The following is a 12,267-nucleotide window of genomic DNA, read 5'->3' as shown; positions in this document are numbered from 1 at the left end:
CAAACCTTGAACATTTTGGGTTGCAAAATTTGGGGTCAGAACAGAAATTTCATTGATATTCTTCTAGCTTTTAATAATTACATCAAAATACTTCCAGCATAATGAGTTCTTCTCAAACCAAGAGAGCAGACAAAACCAGTAGCTTGTGAAAAACCTTCCATTGACAGTAGTATAAGCCCAGCTATTTGATTTCTGCAGTCAATTAATTCTAGTGAATTCCTGAAGAAGTCATTAATTGAAAAAATAATGACAGCTAAGATAAAGCTAACAGGCAGCAATGTTCAGTCTCAAAAATTGCACAGTCTTTCCAGAAAACAGTCTGGACAGTTGCAATAGCTACTGAAAGTTATTCAGCAAGGCAGAAAGCAGAAGCTTGTCACATGTCAAGACAAAACCAGCCTGTTCCTCACAGCAATGTAACGTTCAAAGTAAACACATCGCCTGCAATCTTCCAACTAAGAATTATTCAGCAAATAATTTCAAAGAGGAGATAGCATTTTCATAAAAATATAACAAAATGTTTCTTTCTTCATAAACAGAAATCAGGGAGAAATTAAATCACCAAATTACCTGCTACAGTTTACCAGTGTAAACACAACTGCTCTGACCCTCTTTAGCAAGTACACAACTGGAAATGAGAAACAGAACGAGGAACTGTCTCAGTGGCACAGGCAAAAAGATTTTCCTGCATTTTCTTTTGAAAGGGCAGCCAGAATATCAAGGCTTATGTTTAATCAGATATACTGCAGGCTAAGGAGGGAGAAATGAGAGGGAATTACAAATTACTGAAATTGAAAAAAAACCACCATAGTTCATGGAATTCTCTCTTTAAAAAAAACAGTGTTGATCTCCTGGGTCAGAAACGACTGGAAGAACGTGTAATGGAGATAGATGGCACACATGAGCTTTAGGGTTCTGTATTAAATGTACCAGATATCCACTGTTGTTTGTGATTAACAATTGTTTTTTAAACTTGCTCTCATCTGCAATTAGAAATGCAGAAATAATTTTCTGATGCCACATATTCCAGCTTTGATGGCTTTTTCTTCATCAGCAAAAATTCTGTGCTTGCTTTTCTCAGCTTCCTCCAATGCTACACAGGTAGTGGTAGAACAGGGAAAAGGGGCACGGCACAGAACACTGCAGGAGCTACCTACAGGGAGAAATCCTTTTTACCACAGTGTAGCATACAAAGGAGCTACATTTGACTGCAAGCTTCAAATATAATGTTTTGAGCTTAAAATCCTCTAAAAGAAACTAAGGACTAGAAAATTCTTGATGAGACATCCTCTGAGTGAGTGGACTTGGACAGAAAACATGATACAGCAGTAACAGTGAATTTAAAAGATTATTATTACAGAATAACAGTGGATATCTCTGGTGCACTAAAGGAATGGTACAGTCCTGTAACCAAAATGGTGCACAGGAAACAAAATGGATTTTCTAATGTAATATTCACTAAATCATCGACAGTGATGAACAAAACCTACAGTGCACACAGGCACTGAGCAGTTGTGGTGGCTTAGTGAATGAAAATCTGAGTCATTTCTGGATTAATGCTCTAACATAGTGCCAGGGGACACTCTGTTGCTGGAGATATCATTATTTCTCTGAGATATTTTGTCATTTATATCCCACGTTACATTCCAGAAGATGACAATTACCCTATTCCAAAGAGGACAAAATCAAAAGGCCAGCTTTCAGCTTGACCCTAGAGGGGTGTAAGAGGGAATAAAATATATCTGGTACACCTTTGAGCAGAATTCTCTTCAAGCACAGGAGTGGAGGAGTTGAGGGGGCATCTCCCCAGTGCCTGCTCCACCAGCTGAGCAGAGAGGGGAAACATGAGAAAGGGGAAAGGTTCCACACTCCTCACATGCCAGATTGCACATAAGGAGTAGAGGACTAATAATCTGTTTATTTTTGAAAGCAGGAAAGGCAGATTGGCTATTGCATTGATATATGGTCTGCAGCAGTACAAAAGTTCTTCCACTTTCCCCTGTTCAGCTGTGTGTGCATGTATTCCAGTCAGCTCCTGTTTAGAAAGAGACAATAATAAGAAATTATAGAATGCCAATAAAAGGCAAGGAAAAAGCACAAAACCTGCCTATTGTAAAAACTCATAAAAGTTTTCCTAAGACACAGCATGCAAGACATGATGTTTGACTTAAATTTCTATTAAATAAATACATTCTGCCTACCTAAAATTCATTTCTTGTTTTGATTTGATGAGTTCATCATGCTTGGTTTCTATTTAGTGCAATGGAGATTATTCTACTAAAACAGAATTTGTATGTGGTAAAATTAATTTCAGAAATATTCTAATGTACATAAGTCACTCTGGTTTCCAAGAAGAACCCCGTGGCTTTCCCCCATGGCCTAAGTCTCCCACAGAACACTGGCACCATAATTCCTTCTGGCTCTTCCAGCCCTAAATACTGTGACTCTTTCCCCAAGCACAGCATCCTCTCCTGGGAGCTTCATTGTGAAATATCTGGGAAAGATACCCGAGGATGAGGAAGAATGACAACTGCAGAGAAGGGGAAGGGGTTTTCAGGTGAGGGGGATGATGACCTGCAGCCTTAATTTATCATTACTATCTCAGCACCACAAACCGAGGCAGACAACCATAGCATTTGTAACACTTTCAGAAACTACTATCCTAGATAACCCATTTACACATTTTTGCCTAAATGTGATCCCAGGACATGTATTGAAGTTACTGTTTCCAACTGGACCATCTATTTTCCTGTCAAGAAAAACCCAGGTACAATGTGGAAGAGGAAAGAAGTGCCAGCTCTGTGTTAACTATCACAGCATGCAGACAGCTACCACTGCCAGCCAAAAGTTGAACATCAATGAAATATTTATTAAAATTGTGTACAATTGTCATGAGATGACATGAGCTGGACTCAGGCTAATGACTGTGTAGACTGATGATCCCCCCTTTTCAGATCCTGGATGATAACTTGCTCAACATCAGGTATTGTGGGAAGCATCATGCTTTACTCTCCCTAATGGCCTTCAGCTTTAAGTTTTTTAATTTCCTATAGGTCTCAGCTGTATGAGAAGGTCTCCCAAGGTTTCTTTGCTCACTAACTTGTGAGCCATGGACCGGGGATTCAGGAGTGAGGGGTGGTGGGTGAAGCATTATCTAACCTGGCTTCTGGTATCCCTGCTTTTTATGGTTTTCAGGGATGGGATACACAGCCTTACAACCCTAATTTTATTTATTTGTTTGTTTGTTTGTTTATTTGTAGAAACGACGTTAATACCTGTGACTCAGCTTACGGATGTGCATGTAAATACCTGAAGTCTCTAGGCGTACTACCAGCAAAATTACGTGTCCTCAAAATACCTCGTATAGTATTGTTTTTATTAATATTCTTATACTTTGCAATTTTCACTCTCTCATTCAAATCCAACGGATTTGCCAGGGCGGGTGGATGGGGCTGAAAAATAAAGAAATTCCCGAAGCGGTTTGCAGCAGGGTGGGATCCAGAGCAGCACCACTCCCGGCTGGCTCCGTGGCCACCCCCGAGTCTCTAATATTCAATAATAATAACAACAATAGACGCCTTTAGCCAGGTTCCCTCCTCTCCACAGCTCCTGCAGATCTCTCTGCCCGCTCCAGAAACAAAAATAGCGATGAATTAATTAACGGGACGGGGATCTCAGCCGGGAGGTGGCCCCGGGAGCCCAGCGCTCCGTCACGCCCGGGGAGCCGCGGCCTGTCCGGCCCTGCCCGCGGCCAGCGGGGCTGCTCGGTGCGCTGGGCAGCGCTGCCCGGGCGCCCGGCGAACGGGAAGGGAAGAGAGGGAGGGGGCGAACCCTGCCCTCTGCCCTCTGCCCGCCGCCGCCCGCAGCATGGGGAAGGCGGAAGCGGCGGAGCCGGCCCGTCAGGCCGGGCGGCGGCGGGGGGGCAGCGCGGCGAGAGGCTGAGGCGGCCGCGGCAGGGACGGGCGGACTGACGGCGGCAGGGAGGGCACCGAGCCCCCCGCCGGCACCGAACCGCCGCCGGCAGCGAGCCGGGACGAGCAGGGGGAGGCCGCCGGCGGCCTGCGGGGCCCCGCGGCGGGGCGGCCCTGCCCGGGGGATGCCCTGGGGGCGGCGCGGGGCCGGGCCGGCGGTAGCGGCGGGCAGGGCCAGGCCGGGCGCGGGAGGGCGGTGGGGCCGGGGCTGCGGCGGGACCTGCGGCCCCCGGCCATGGAGCTGCAGGTGGGGCAGCCGGGGAAGGGGGGGACCCGCGGGCTGGTGAGGGCCTCCCGCGGCCAGGAGCGCTAGAGGAAGGACCGGCCGAGCCCCTGACAGGTGTCTCCGCCGTAAGTGCCCTTACGCAGTCACTCGAGGACTGACAGACTTTGCGTTTGTTATTGCTGCTGCTGCTGCTGCGATCTTCAAAGATGATGTTGGCAGAGCAAGCCCAGAAGTGGTTCCCAACTCACGTGCAAGTTACGGTCCTTCAAGCCAAAGGTCTGAAGCCAAAAGGTAAAAATGGCAGCAACGATGCCTACACCATCATACAGCTGGGCAAGGAGAAGTACTCCACCTCGGTGGCCGAGAAGACGCTGGATCCCATCTGGAAAGAAGAGGCCTCATTCGAGCTCCCTGGACTACTCATGCAGGAGAATCCAGAAAAATACATCCTGTACCTGATTGTCATGCACAGGTCGCTGGTGGGGCTGGACAGGTTTTTGGGACAGGTGGCCATAAGTCTGAACGATGTATTTGAAGACAAGCAAAGGCGGAAAACAGAGTAAGTGATGGTTGGTTTTTTTCATTACAATTTGTATTCCTTGGACAGTTGCACTTGGGGAGAGTGGGAAATAGTAGCCTTACTATGAGCGTACATACTTTGAAATGAAATTAGTGCATTTCTGTCGTTGATTCTGTGTTCAAATCTCTTAAGCTATGCAGTTATGTCATTGTGGCCTGACCTCTTCAGAGAAGTTTACTGTAATCAAAGTGGTTACTGTGCACAGGGAAGGACTGTCAATAGCATTAACTTTTCTGACAAACTCTTGTATGTAACATGAACTCATTATAGTCTGGTTTTCTAAGCATTTCTTTGTTCTGCACAGGGCCATACCCCATTTATCTCCTACCTCAGTTTGAACCATTCATGGTTCAGATGCCCTGAAACCTGGTGTGGTTCTCTTTAAAATTGTTTTCCTTCACTTGCTTCGACCACGTGTCTTTAAATATTTTATATTTATGTTTTAGTGGTCAATGAACTGTGACTTAATGAAGGCTTACCACAACAGCACAGTGCTTTGCTGATCCTGATTAATCTTAGGCCATGTTCCCACAGCCTGCACTGTACAGCAGGCCTCAGCTGAGAAGACTGAAGAGAAATTTCAGCTCTTGTGGTAGCTTCCATCACTACCTGCATAAGCATTTGTCAAATAAAATTGTGTTTGCCAGGGAGTTCAGGTACTGGAATGCAAAAAAAAGGAATTAAAACCAAAAACAAAAGGCATCATAGCAGTTTATTAAGTTGAACTGTACTTATCTAATTCTCTGAGTTTTTCAACTAAATGAGTAAAGTTGTTATAACTCCTAGACAGGACATGGTTGCATAGAAGTGTTTGGTACCAGTGTTATTTATGCTCCATGTGTAACTCAGACTGTAGGTGTGAAAGTACTGCAGGCATGCCTATAACGCCATGCTTTGGGTTTGGCTTAGATGTGCTTGTCCCACAGAAGTTGAATCAGAACAGCGTGGAGACCTCCAAGTGAGCTCTGTGTTGGCAGCGACATATGAATGCTGACAGATCTTTCTGCAGTGGTTAAAAAAGTTCCTGCTCCAGGTGCCTTTCCTCCTCTAGTGTCTCTTCAGTAGAGTACAAAGGCTCCTGTGCCCAAATCTCAGCTGTTAAAATTAAAGTCTGGTATCCATAGTGATGGTGGGTCTGTGGTGAGGCGCTGGACTTTGTGTCCAAGCCACTAAAAGACTGGCATTGCTCTGTCTCTGACTGTGCCGCGGTTGAACCTCCAGCAGCATTGCAGTTGGAGGTGGAAATCCATTTGGTTAACACCAGGCAGGGCTTCTTGGTCAGACAACTGTTTCTGCTGAAACCACCTCAAAACCTGGGCCTGCTTAAATGCATGGCTGAGGCTGAAGAGAGCCAAAGACAAGTCAAAGCTCTTTTTGCCCTGGTGTTTGTTTGTTTTTGTAAACTGAATTTTTTGCAAAATATTATGTTCACAAATCATGATAGGAAAGAAGAAGTCTGTGCAGAATCTTTTTTGGGTTCACTGTCTGGAATATTACGCTTTTTATTTGCTTGCCTTTTTAGGGACAGACCACTTATCTTGACAGGTTAATGCCTGTAGCCTTAGGGTCTTAATTTCTGTTAACACTTGATTCAGAAAGTTTCACTTCTCTTTAGACATGTATCTTCAAAATTCTTGAATCATTAGTAGCAATTATCTTGCAAGTCAGTAGTCAACTGCCTTAGTTGCACCACCTAGCAACAAGGTGAAAAACAAGGTGAATGAATGACAGAGGAATGCTACTAAATGTAAAGACTGTAAATCTAGATAGAAATATGTGTTCAGAAATTGGAGTAAAATATGTAAATTTTTCCATTATTACTGTGAGTAACAAAACTTCTTTTCCCTAGAAGAAGAAACATAGGTTCCTGCACCAGTTTTAGGAAAAGTAGTACTGGAGTCTTGCAAAATTATTCCAGAAATTTTTAAGTGGGGTAAGTAATACAGTCCTTGTGATAGTTAAACAAACATTCAGATCTGCAGTGTTTTTATAGGAAGTTATGCTTAGCAGGGCTCCATAGGTGTTCTTTATTTTCTCATTTCTTTCTCTGAAGTGTGAGAGAGGAACTCCTGCTATGTAGCCATGAAGCAGTTCCTCGCACAGCACCGCTGAAATCACCGCGGCTCCCTGGGAACACCGCGCGCTTCCTGCGAGCTCTGCTGCACAAGATGGGGGCCTATGGGGAAAGTTTTACAAACAGCCTAAGTCCTTTCTTCAGAAGTTACTTGAGCATTTAAGATTGCAAATCTTATTAAAAGTTGATGGGTGTTAGGCTTCTAGGGCCGAACAGCCGTACTTGTAAAAGTCTTATGTAAGTGTAAAAGTGCGGCTGGGCGGCAAGTGGGATTTTTGGCAGCGCGTTCTCGCTTAATGCTGTTTTAAATCCTTACGAGGAAGGAGCCACTGAAAGTCCAGTTTTCTCTTGGTGTCTTTAGGTGCTTAGAAACCTCAGAAATGTCCTTTCTGAAACTCACTTATGAAAAAAAGTAATGCTGAGTTCCTAAGTTGAGATGGTTTTGAGTTTTTGTGGTTGTGTGCTGTGTGCCCCCTTGCCACGCGGGTGTGTCATGGCTGTCTCCTTTAAGCGTTCATTGGAGATGTGGATGCAAGATTTGTACGTGTGTGTGGGATGAGGGCAAACTTTCAAGAATAGATTTACGAATGCAATCTCAAACAAATGCTCTTTTTTTCCCCACTCTTTATTAAATCCTTTTTAATAGAAAATATTCCTAGTCCTGTGTTGGCAGTAAACTAAGGGTAATATATTTGGACCCGAAGACCTTCTAACTGTGACTATGGTGTGGGAACTGAGACACCCAGCACCTTTCAAAACCACGTCCTATGTCTTTGTTACCAAAGCATTCTGATGGTTGAAAGCTATATTCATTGTTTCAGAAACACTAATCTGTTTTATTAAGCAATGTTTTTACTTTCAAATATGTTCAACAGGCTTGTGCTGTTATTAAATCCAGAGTTATTTTCTTATGTTGATGTAACCTTAACATTTCTTGCTTTGTTTGGGGATGAATGAGATCCAGTTATTTGATGAAGTGTCTATTGGTAATATTTCTACTTTTTAATATATTTAATAGCTTCCTCTTTCCAACACAGCTCTACATATGGTGCTGTAAGAGACAGACTCAAGAGTCACCAGGGTATTGCAAAAAAGATATTTAATATTCTGCACAATGCTGAACCCTGTCAGCAATTCCCTAGTGCTTTTTTAGTAAGGAGGTATGAGAAGTGAAGGCTACCAGCTGATTCAGAATTCCTAGGAAGACCGTGGGGTGTGTGACATTTGGCTTTTTACATATTTTTTTAATTTAATATTTTATAATTTGAAAGAAATAAATTTCAAAAATCATTGCAGACTCAGGAACATTATGTTAGGGAAAAATAATCTTTTTTTTTTTTTTTTTCTGTGGAGCTTTTTTTGTTACTTGTCACATCTTAAGACAAATACTCCCTGCAGTAAAGTTTTCAGGCAGAGGCCTCATGACAGGATTTGTCTTGTGTTCTCAGAAACTTGCTCTGGCTCAAGGCTTAATGAAACAATGTAGTCTATTTACAATAACTTGATAGGGAAGATTTTGTACACAGCATCATACAATGTCCTTTTTCTTTCTGAAACTGATGATTTTTCAAATTCTTAAAAGTAAAAATTCCTGGAACAGTTAGATCCAGATGCAGCTCAGATGGTCCCTCACTAGATCTCTTCCAGAGACTTCATCCAAAGCATCTGCAGGATCCCAGTTCATTTTCTTTCTGTCTCAGTGCAGAAATGCCTGTTGTACTGTGAAAGTTTGTAAATTTGTGTCTCTGACATCTCTGCTGTAGTTGGAAATGGACAGGGAGTTTTTACTTCTCTTTTTTCCAGAGCTGAAAACTAGACTCCAGATGCTGAAAGATTTTTCTGAGTTTTTTTAGCAATTCTAAAAACTTTGGGAAAACTGCTTTAATAGAATTCTATTTAGCATAAGTTTTCAAATGTTACATTTCTGACATTGCTTTTATTTTTGCAATAACATCGCATGGGTTTTTTAATTCATCCTAAGAAATACATGACAATTATTTTCTGTCTGCTCCTGTAAAATAAAGATACCTCTTCTACTCTTGCATTTGAAATGCAAATTATAATCAGTGGATGTATTGTTTTTAAGCATTTTTTTTTGGAAATATTTTCAATTCAATCATAACTCACAGTTGCCTTAATGCTGCTGATAATCTGATTACATAGGATCAAACCAAATTTTTGGGTTACCATGGAATAAAAAAAATACTCGTTTGCTGGCATGTCTTAATTTAATGAAGCACTTTTCATTTTTTTTTACAATGACTGAGCTTAGATTTTTTTTCGTCCTGTGCGCTAAATGAGCACTAGAAGAACAAATTGCTGTTAACTTTCCCAATGTTACTTATTTCCTCAGCTTTTGCTTTATCCTTGTTACTCTCTAATTCCACACCGTTTATTGTCCATTCCTTTATGAGCTTTCCTGCACAGCTCATTTTATTGTATGTTCAGCTGATTTAAGATGTAACACTTGTTTGGAATGCTATAAATTTGAGGAGGCAGGTGATGTAGAGTTATTATTTCTTACTGAAATGTTGGAGAAGACATCTTTTATTTGTGATTTAGTTCCTCTTCTCCCTGGAGTCTATATCTCCCCAGCACTCCCCTTCACACACACAAATTGCAGCACTTGCTAAAAACATGCTTGCTTGAGCATAGCACAGTGAAGGAATCTTGGCCTTTTCTAAGGATACTTCTTGACTTATATTGATCATAAAAAAGAGTCAAAATGAGCTTCTCAGCAAGCAAACAAAAACACCTCATGGTTGACCATGATCAGTACCCTGTGTTGTAGGCACTGACTTTAGTGCTGCTGAGCTTCCTGGAAGTTATGCAAATGGTGTGACTTTTTCCAAATTAATGTGAATTCTTTCTTGGCAACCTCTGTCTTGGATATAAACTCCCTCTTCAACTGCCTCTGCTCTGTCCTCTCTCTCATCTGTAGCAGCAAAAGCAAGAAGGAGGCTTCAAATACATCTGGAATTATGAACAAGCAAGCAGCTAGTAAATTGATAATATATGGGGTCAGTGCTTGTTAATGAGTGGGAGCCATTTTAATAATATTTCTACAAAACATAACACACTATTATTTATTCATTTTTAGTCTTAAATTTAAACAAGAAAAATACATTTTAAGGGATGAACTTCAATAATAGTGGAAATGGCAGGGTGTAACAGAAAATATCTTGATTGTGGTTGAAGCAAGAGAAAAACCTTGTTCTGCTCAAGTCAAAAGTGGGAAGAGTAGTAACTGGGAAGGAAAAAGTGAAGAAAAGAGAAAGATAGTTATGGGAGAAAACAAAGTTTTGCCCAGCTGTAGCTTTATGGATTTATAGCGATATTTTGAAATTATTTAGTAATATTCCCGGCATTTAAATTTTGACAACAAATCTATGCACATCCTCTCAATAAGTCATAACTCTGAGTCAAAGTGCCATCTGGATTGAAATGCTTCTCCATTTTCTGTGCACGCATACACATGCTTGCACACACACTCAAATAACTGGCCTTAATTCTTATACCTTCCATTAGTTTTTTTCTAACATAGAAGTATTCACACGTGGTCTTTAGCCAAAATAATAAGTAAACTAAGACCACTTTAATGACTTTGATACCAGCTGATGTTAGCAAACCCCATAGTGAGGGTGTTGTGATAGCTGTCATTTCCCATATGTTTTGTGGCGTTACAATGTCACTCTGTAATATTTATTTTAAACTGCTTTGAATATCTCATTTCAGTTGGCTTCCAGAAAGTAAGAGTGTTCATCTTTGTGAGTGTCATCACTTATTTTAATAAATAATTTATTTTCTTCTTAATTTCCTTTCATACACGATGTAGTCTGCTGTGCTTAGCCCCTTGCCTTAATTTTCCTACTTGCTGACTTTTGGGGCAGCCTCTCAGTATGGTATTGGAATGATTTATCACAAAACATACTTCTGCATTTTCCAAATTGCATACGCTGCTAAATGAAAATGTCAGACAGTTCTGGGCTTTGGATGTTGTTTTTTATCAGTTAGCTCTGGACATTTATGTTAGTGGGCTTTTGTGTGATACAAGTTTCTTCAGTGTGTCCTTGACAATAGTCATCAACTTCTTTTTTGTGACAGCTGATGGACATGTTCTGTCATTTTAATTCTGGTGGTCTTTTATAGGGGTAGGTTTAGAAGTATCTGCCTGTAGAGGAAATTCTCATTGATGTGTAGCAGATCATGATGCTGATTTTTGCCTGTAAAATCAAGGTCAGAGGTCTTGGCGCATGCTGTGATGATTATGTGGCTTTTTGCAAAATTTCTTCAATAATTTGTGAATTGAATTAAAGATTTGGCAAAATTCTTTGGGTTTTTCAGCAAAGCAAAACTAGATCAGCACAACAGATAATTAGTGGTAGACTGAGGGAAGAGTGGTGTATTTGAGAAGCAGAAAGATGGGAAAATTCCTTCAATACTTTCCATTTTTGGCACTGTCCAGAAGACAGAGTTGGGAGATCAACTGTCATTCACAGGATGAATGTGCTGGCTGGAACACTTAATTCCTGTTGAAATTGATAGATAAGTTACCCAGTGGTTTTTTAAGCTGTCAAAGTATATAATTAAAGTGTAATTGAAATTAGGTAGTGCTTTTTCTTACCCATGCAGTTAGCCCATCCTGCTCCCTGTTACATGGTGAGCAGAACAGGCTGAGTGATGCTTCTTCAGAGGAGAGAGAGGGATAAGAATTGCAAGTGCCAGATTCTGTGGCAGATTTGGAGGACAAATAGAAAAGGGGAGGAAAAAACCAGCTGAAAGTCTGTAGGTCACTACTTATTCAAATTAAATAGGCCAGGGTTTTGTAACTTGCTCATTTCTAGTAGCTTGTTTCATTTTTCTCCTTCACCCTTCCTGTCTGTCTTCCCTAAGTTGAAGGGTTCATTATTAGTAAGACTGCACACGTTACCAGCGCTTGCTTTTTCCCACCCCTAATTGTAGGTGTGGCCAAAATAAACTAATTTTTTCATGGGTAGAAAGTAGCCATACTGCTTCACATAGGGGTTTAGCTTTTCAGGGCTGCCTGGTCAGCAGGATTTTTCCTATCTAGCCTTGCACACTGAGCTTCTCTTTGCACATTCAAGAAAGCTGTCGGCATGCTGAGCAGCAATTTATAAAATACTTAAATGTAAAAATTAACAGAAACCTGTGCGAGACAGGCAAAGCCCCTTAGTGCACTGCAAAACAGATGAGAGAAAGAAGCAAGGGTTGTTCTGATGGAAGCCATAGGGAAAAAGTCAAAATTAGGGGGTGTATGGAGGACATTGCCCTACAGAACATTTGAAGGTGAGAGCAAGAAGAATGAATGTGATTCCAAAGGCAATAGGGCTTACTTTGAAGCTGGAAAAATTTGCCAGACTTTGTACAAGGTCTGTTTAAATAAAGACTGTCTGCA

The 12,267-nt window shown here is 41.5% G+C and overlaps 1 protein-coding gene across 1 annotated transcript in view; it reads left to right on the top strand.

Moving 5' to 3' along the window:
- Positions 1-4,215: 4,215 nt before the first annotated feature.
- Positions 4,216-12,267, top strand: part of RAB11FIP2 (RAB11 family interacting protein 2) — a 32,288-nt gene continuing 24,236 nt past the window's right edge. Inside the window, exon 1 of the mRNA XM_005520782.3 lies at positions 4,216-4,756. Coding sequence (XP_005520839.1) covers positions 4,404-4,756 — 353 coding nt within the window. The 5' untranslated portion in view covers positions 4,216-4,403. The remainder of the gene's footprint in view (positions 4,757-12,267) is intronic.

The sequence above is a fragment of the Pseudopodoces humilis genome, chromosome 9 (genome assembly GCF_049639895.1).
Source record: "Pseudopodoces humilis isolate 2021_Gansu_Grassland_sample_001 chromosome 9, ASM4963989v1, whole genome shotgun sequence".
NCBI lineage: Eukaryota > Metazoa > Chordata > Aves > Passeriformes > Paridae > Pseudopodoces > Pseudopodoces humilis.
This window is presented reverse-complemented; position numbering and strand designations above follow the sequence as displayed.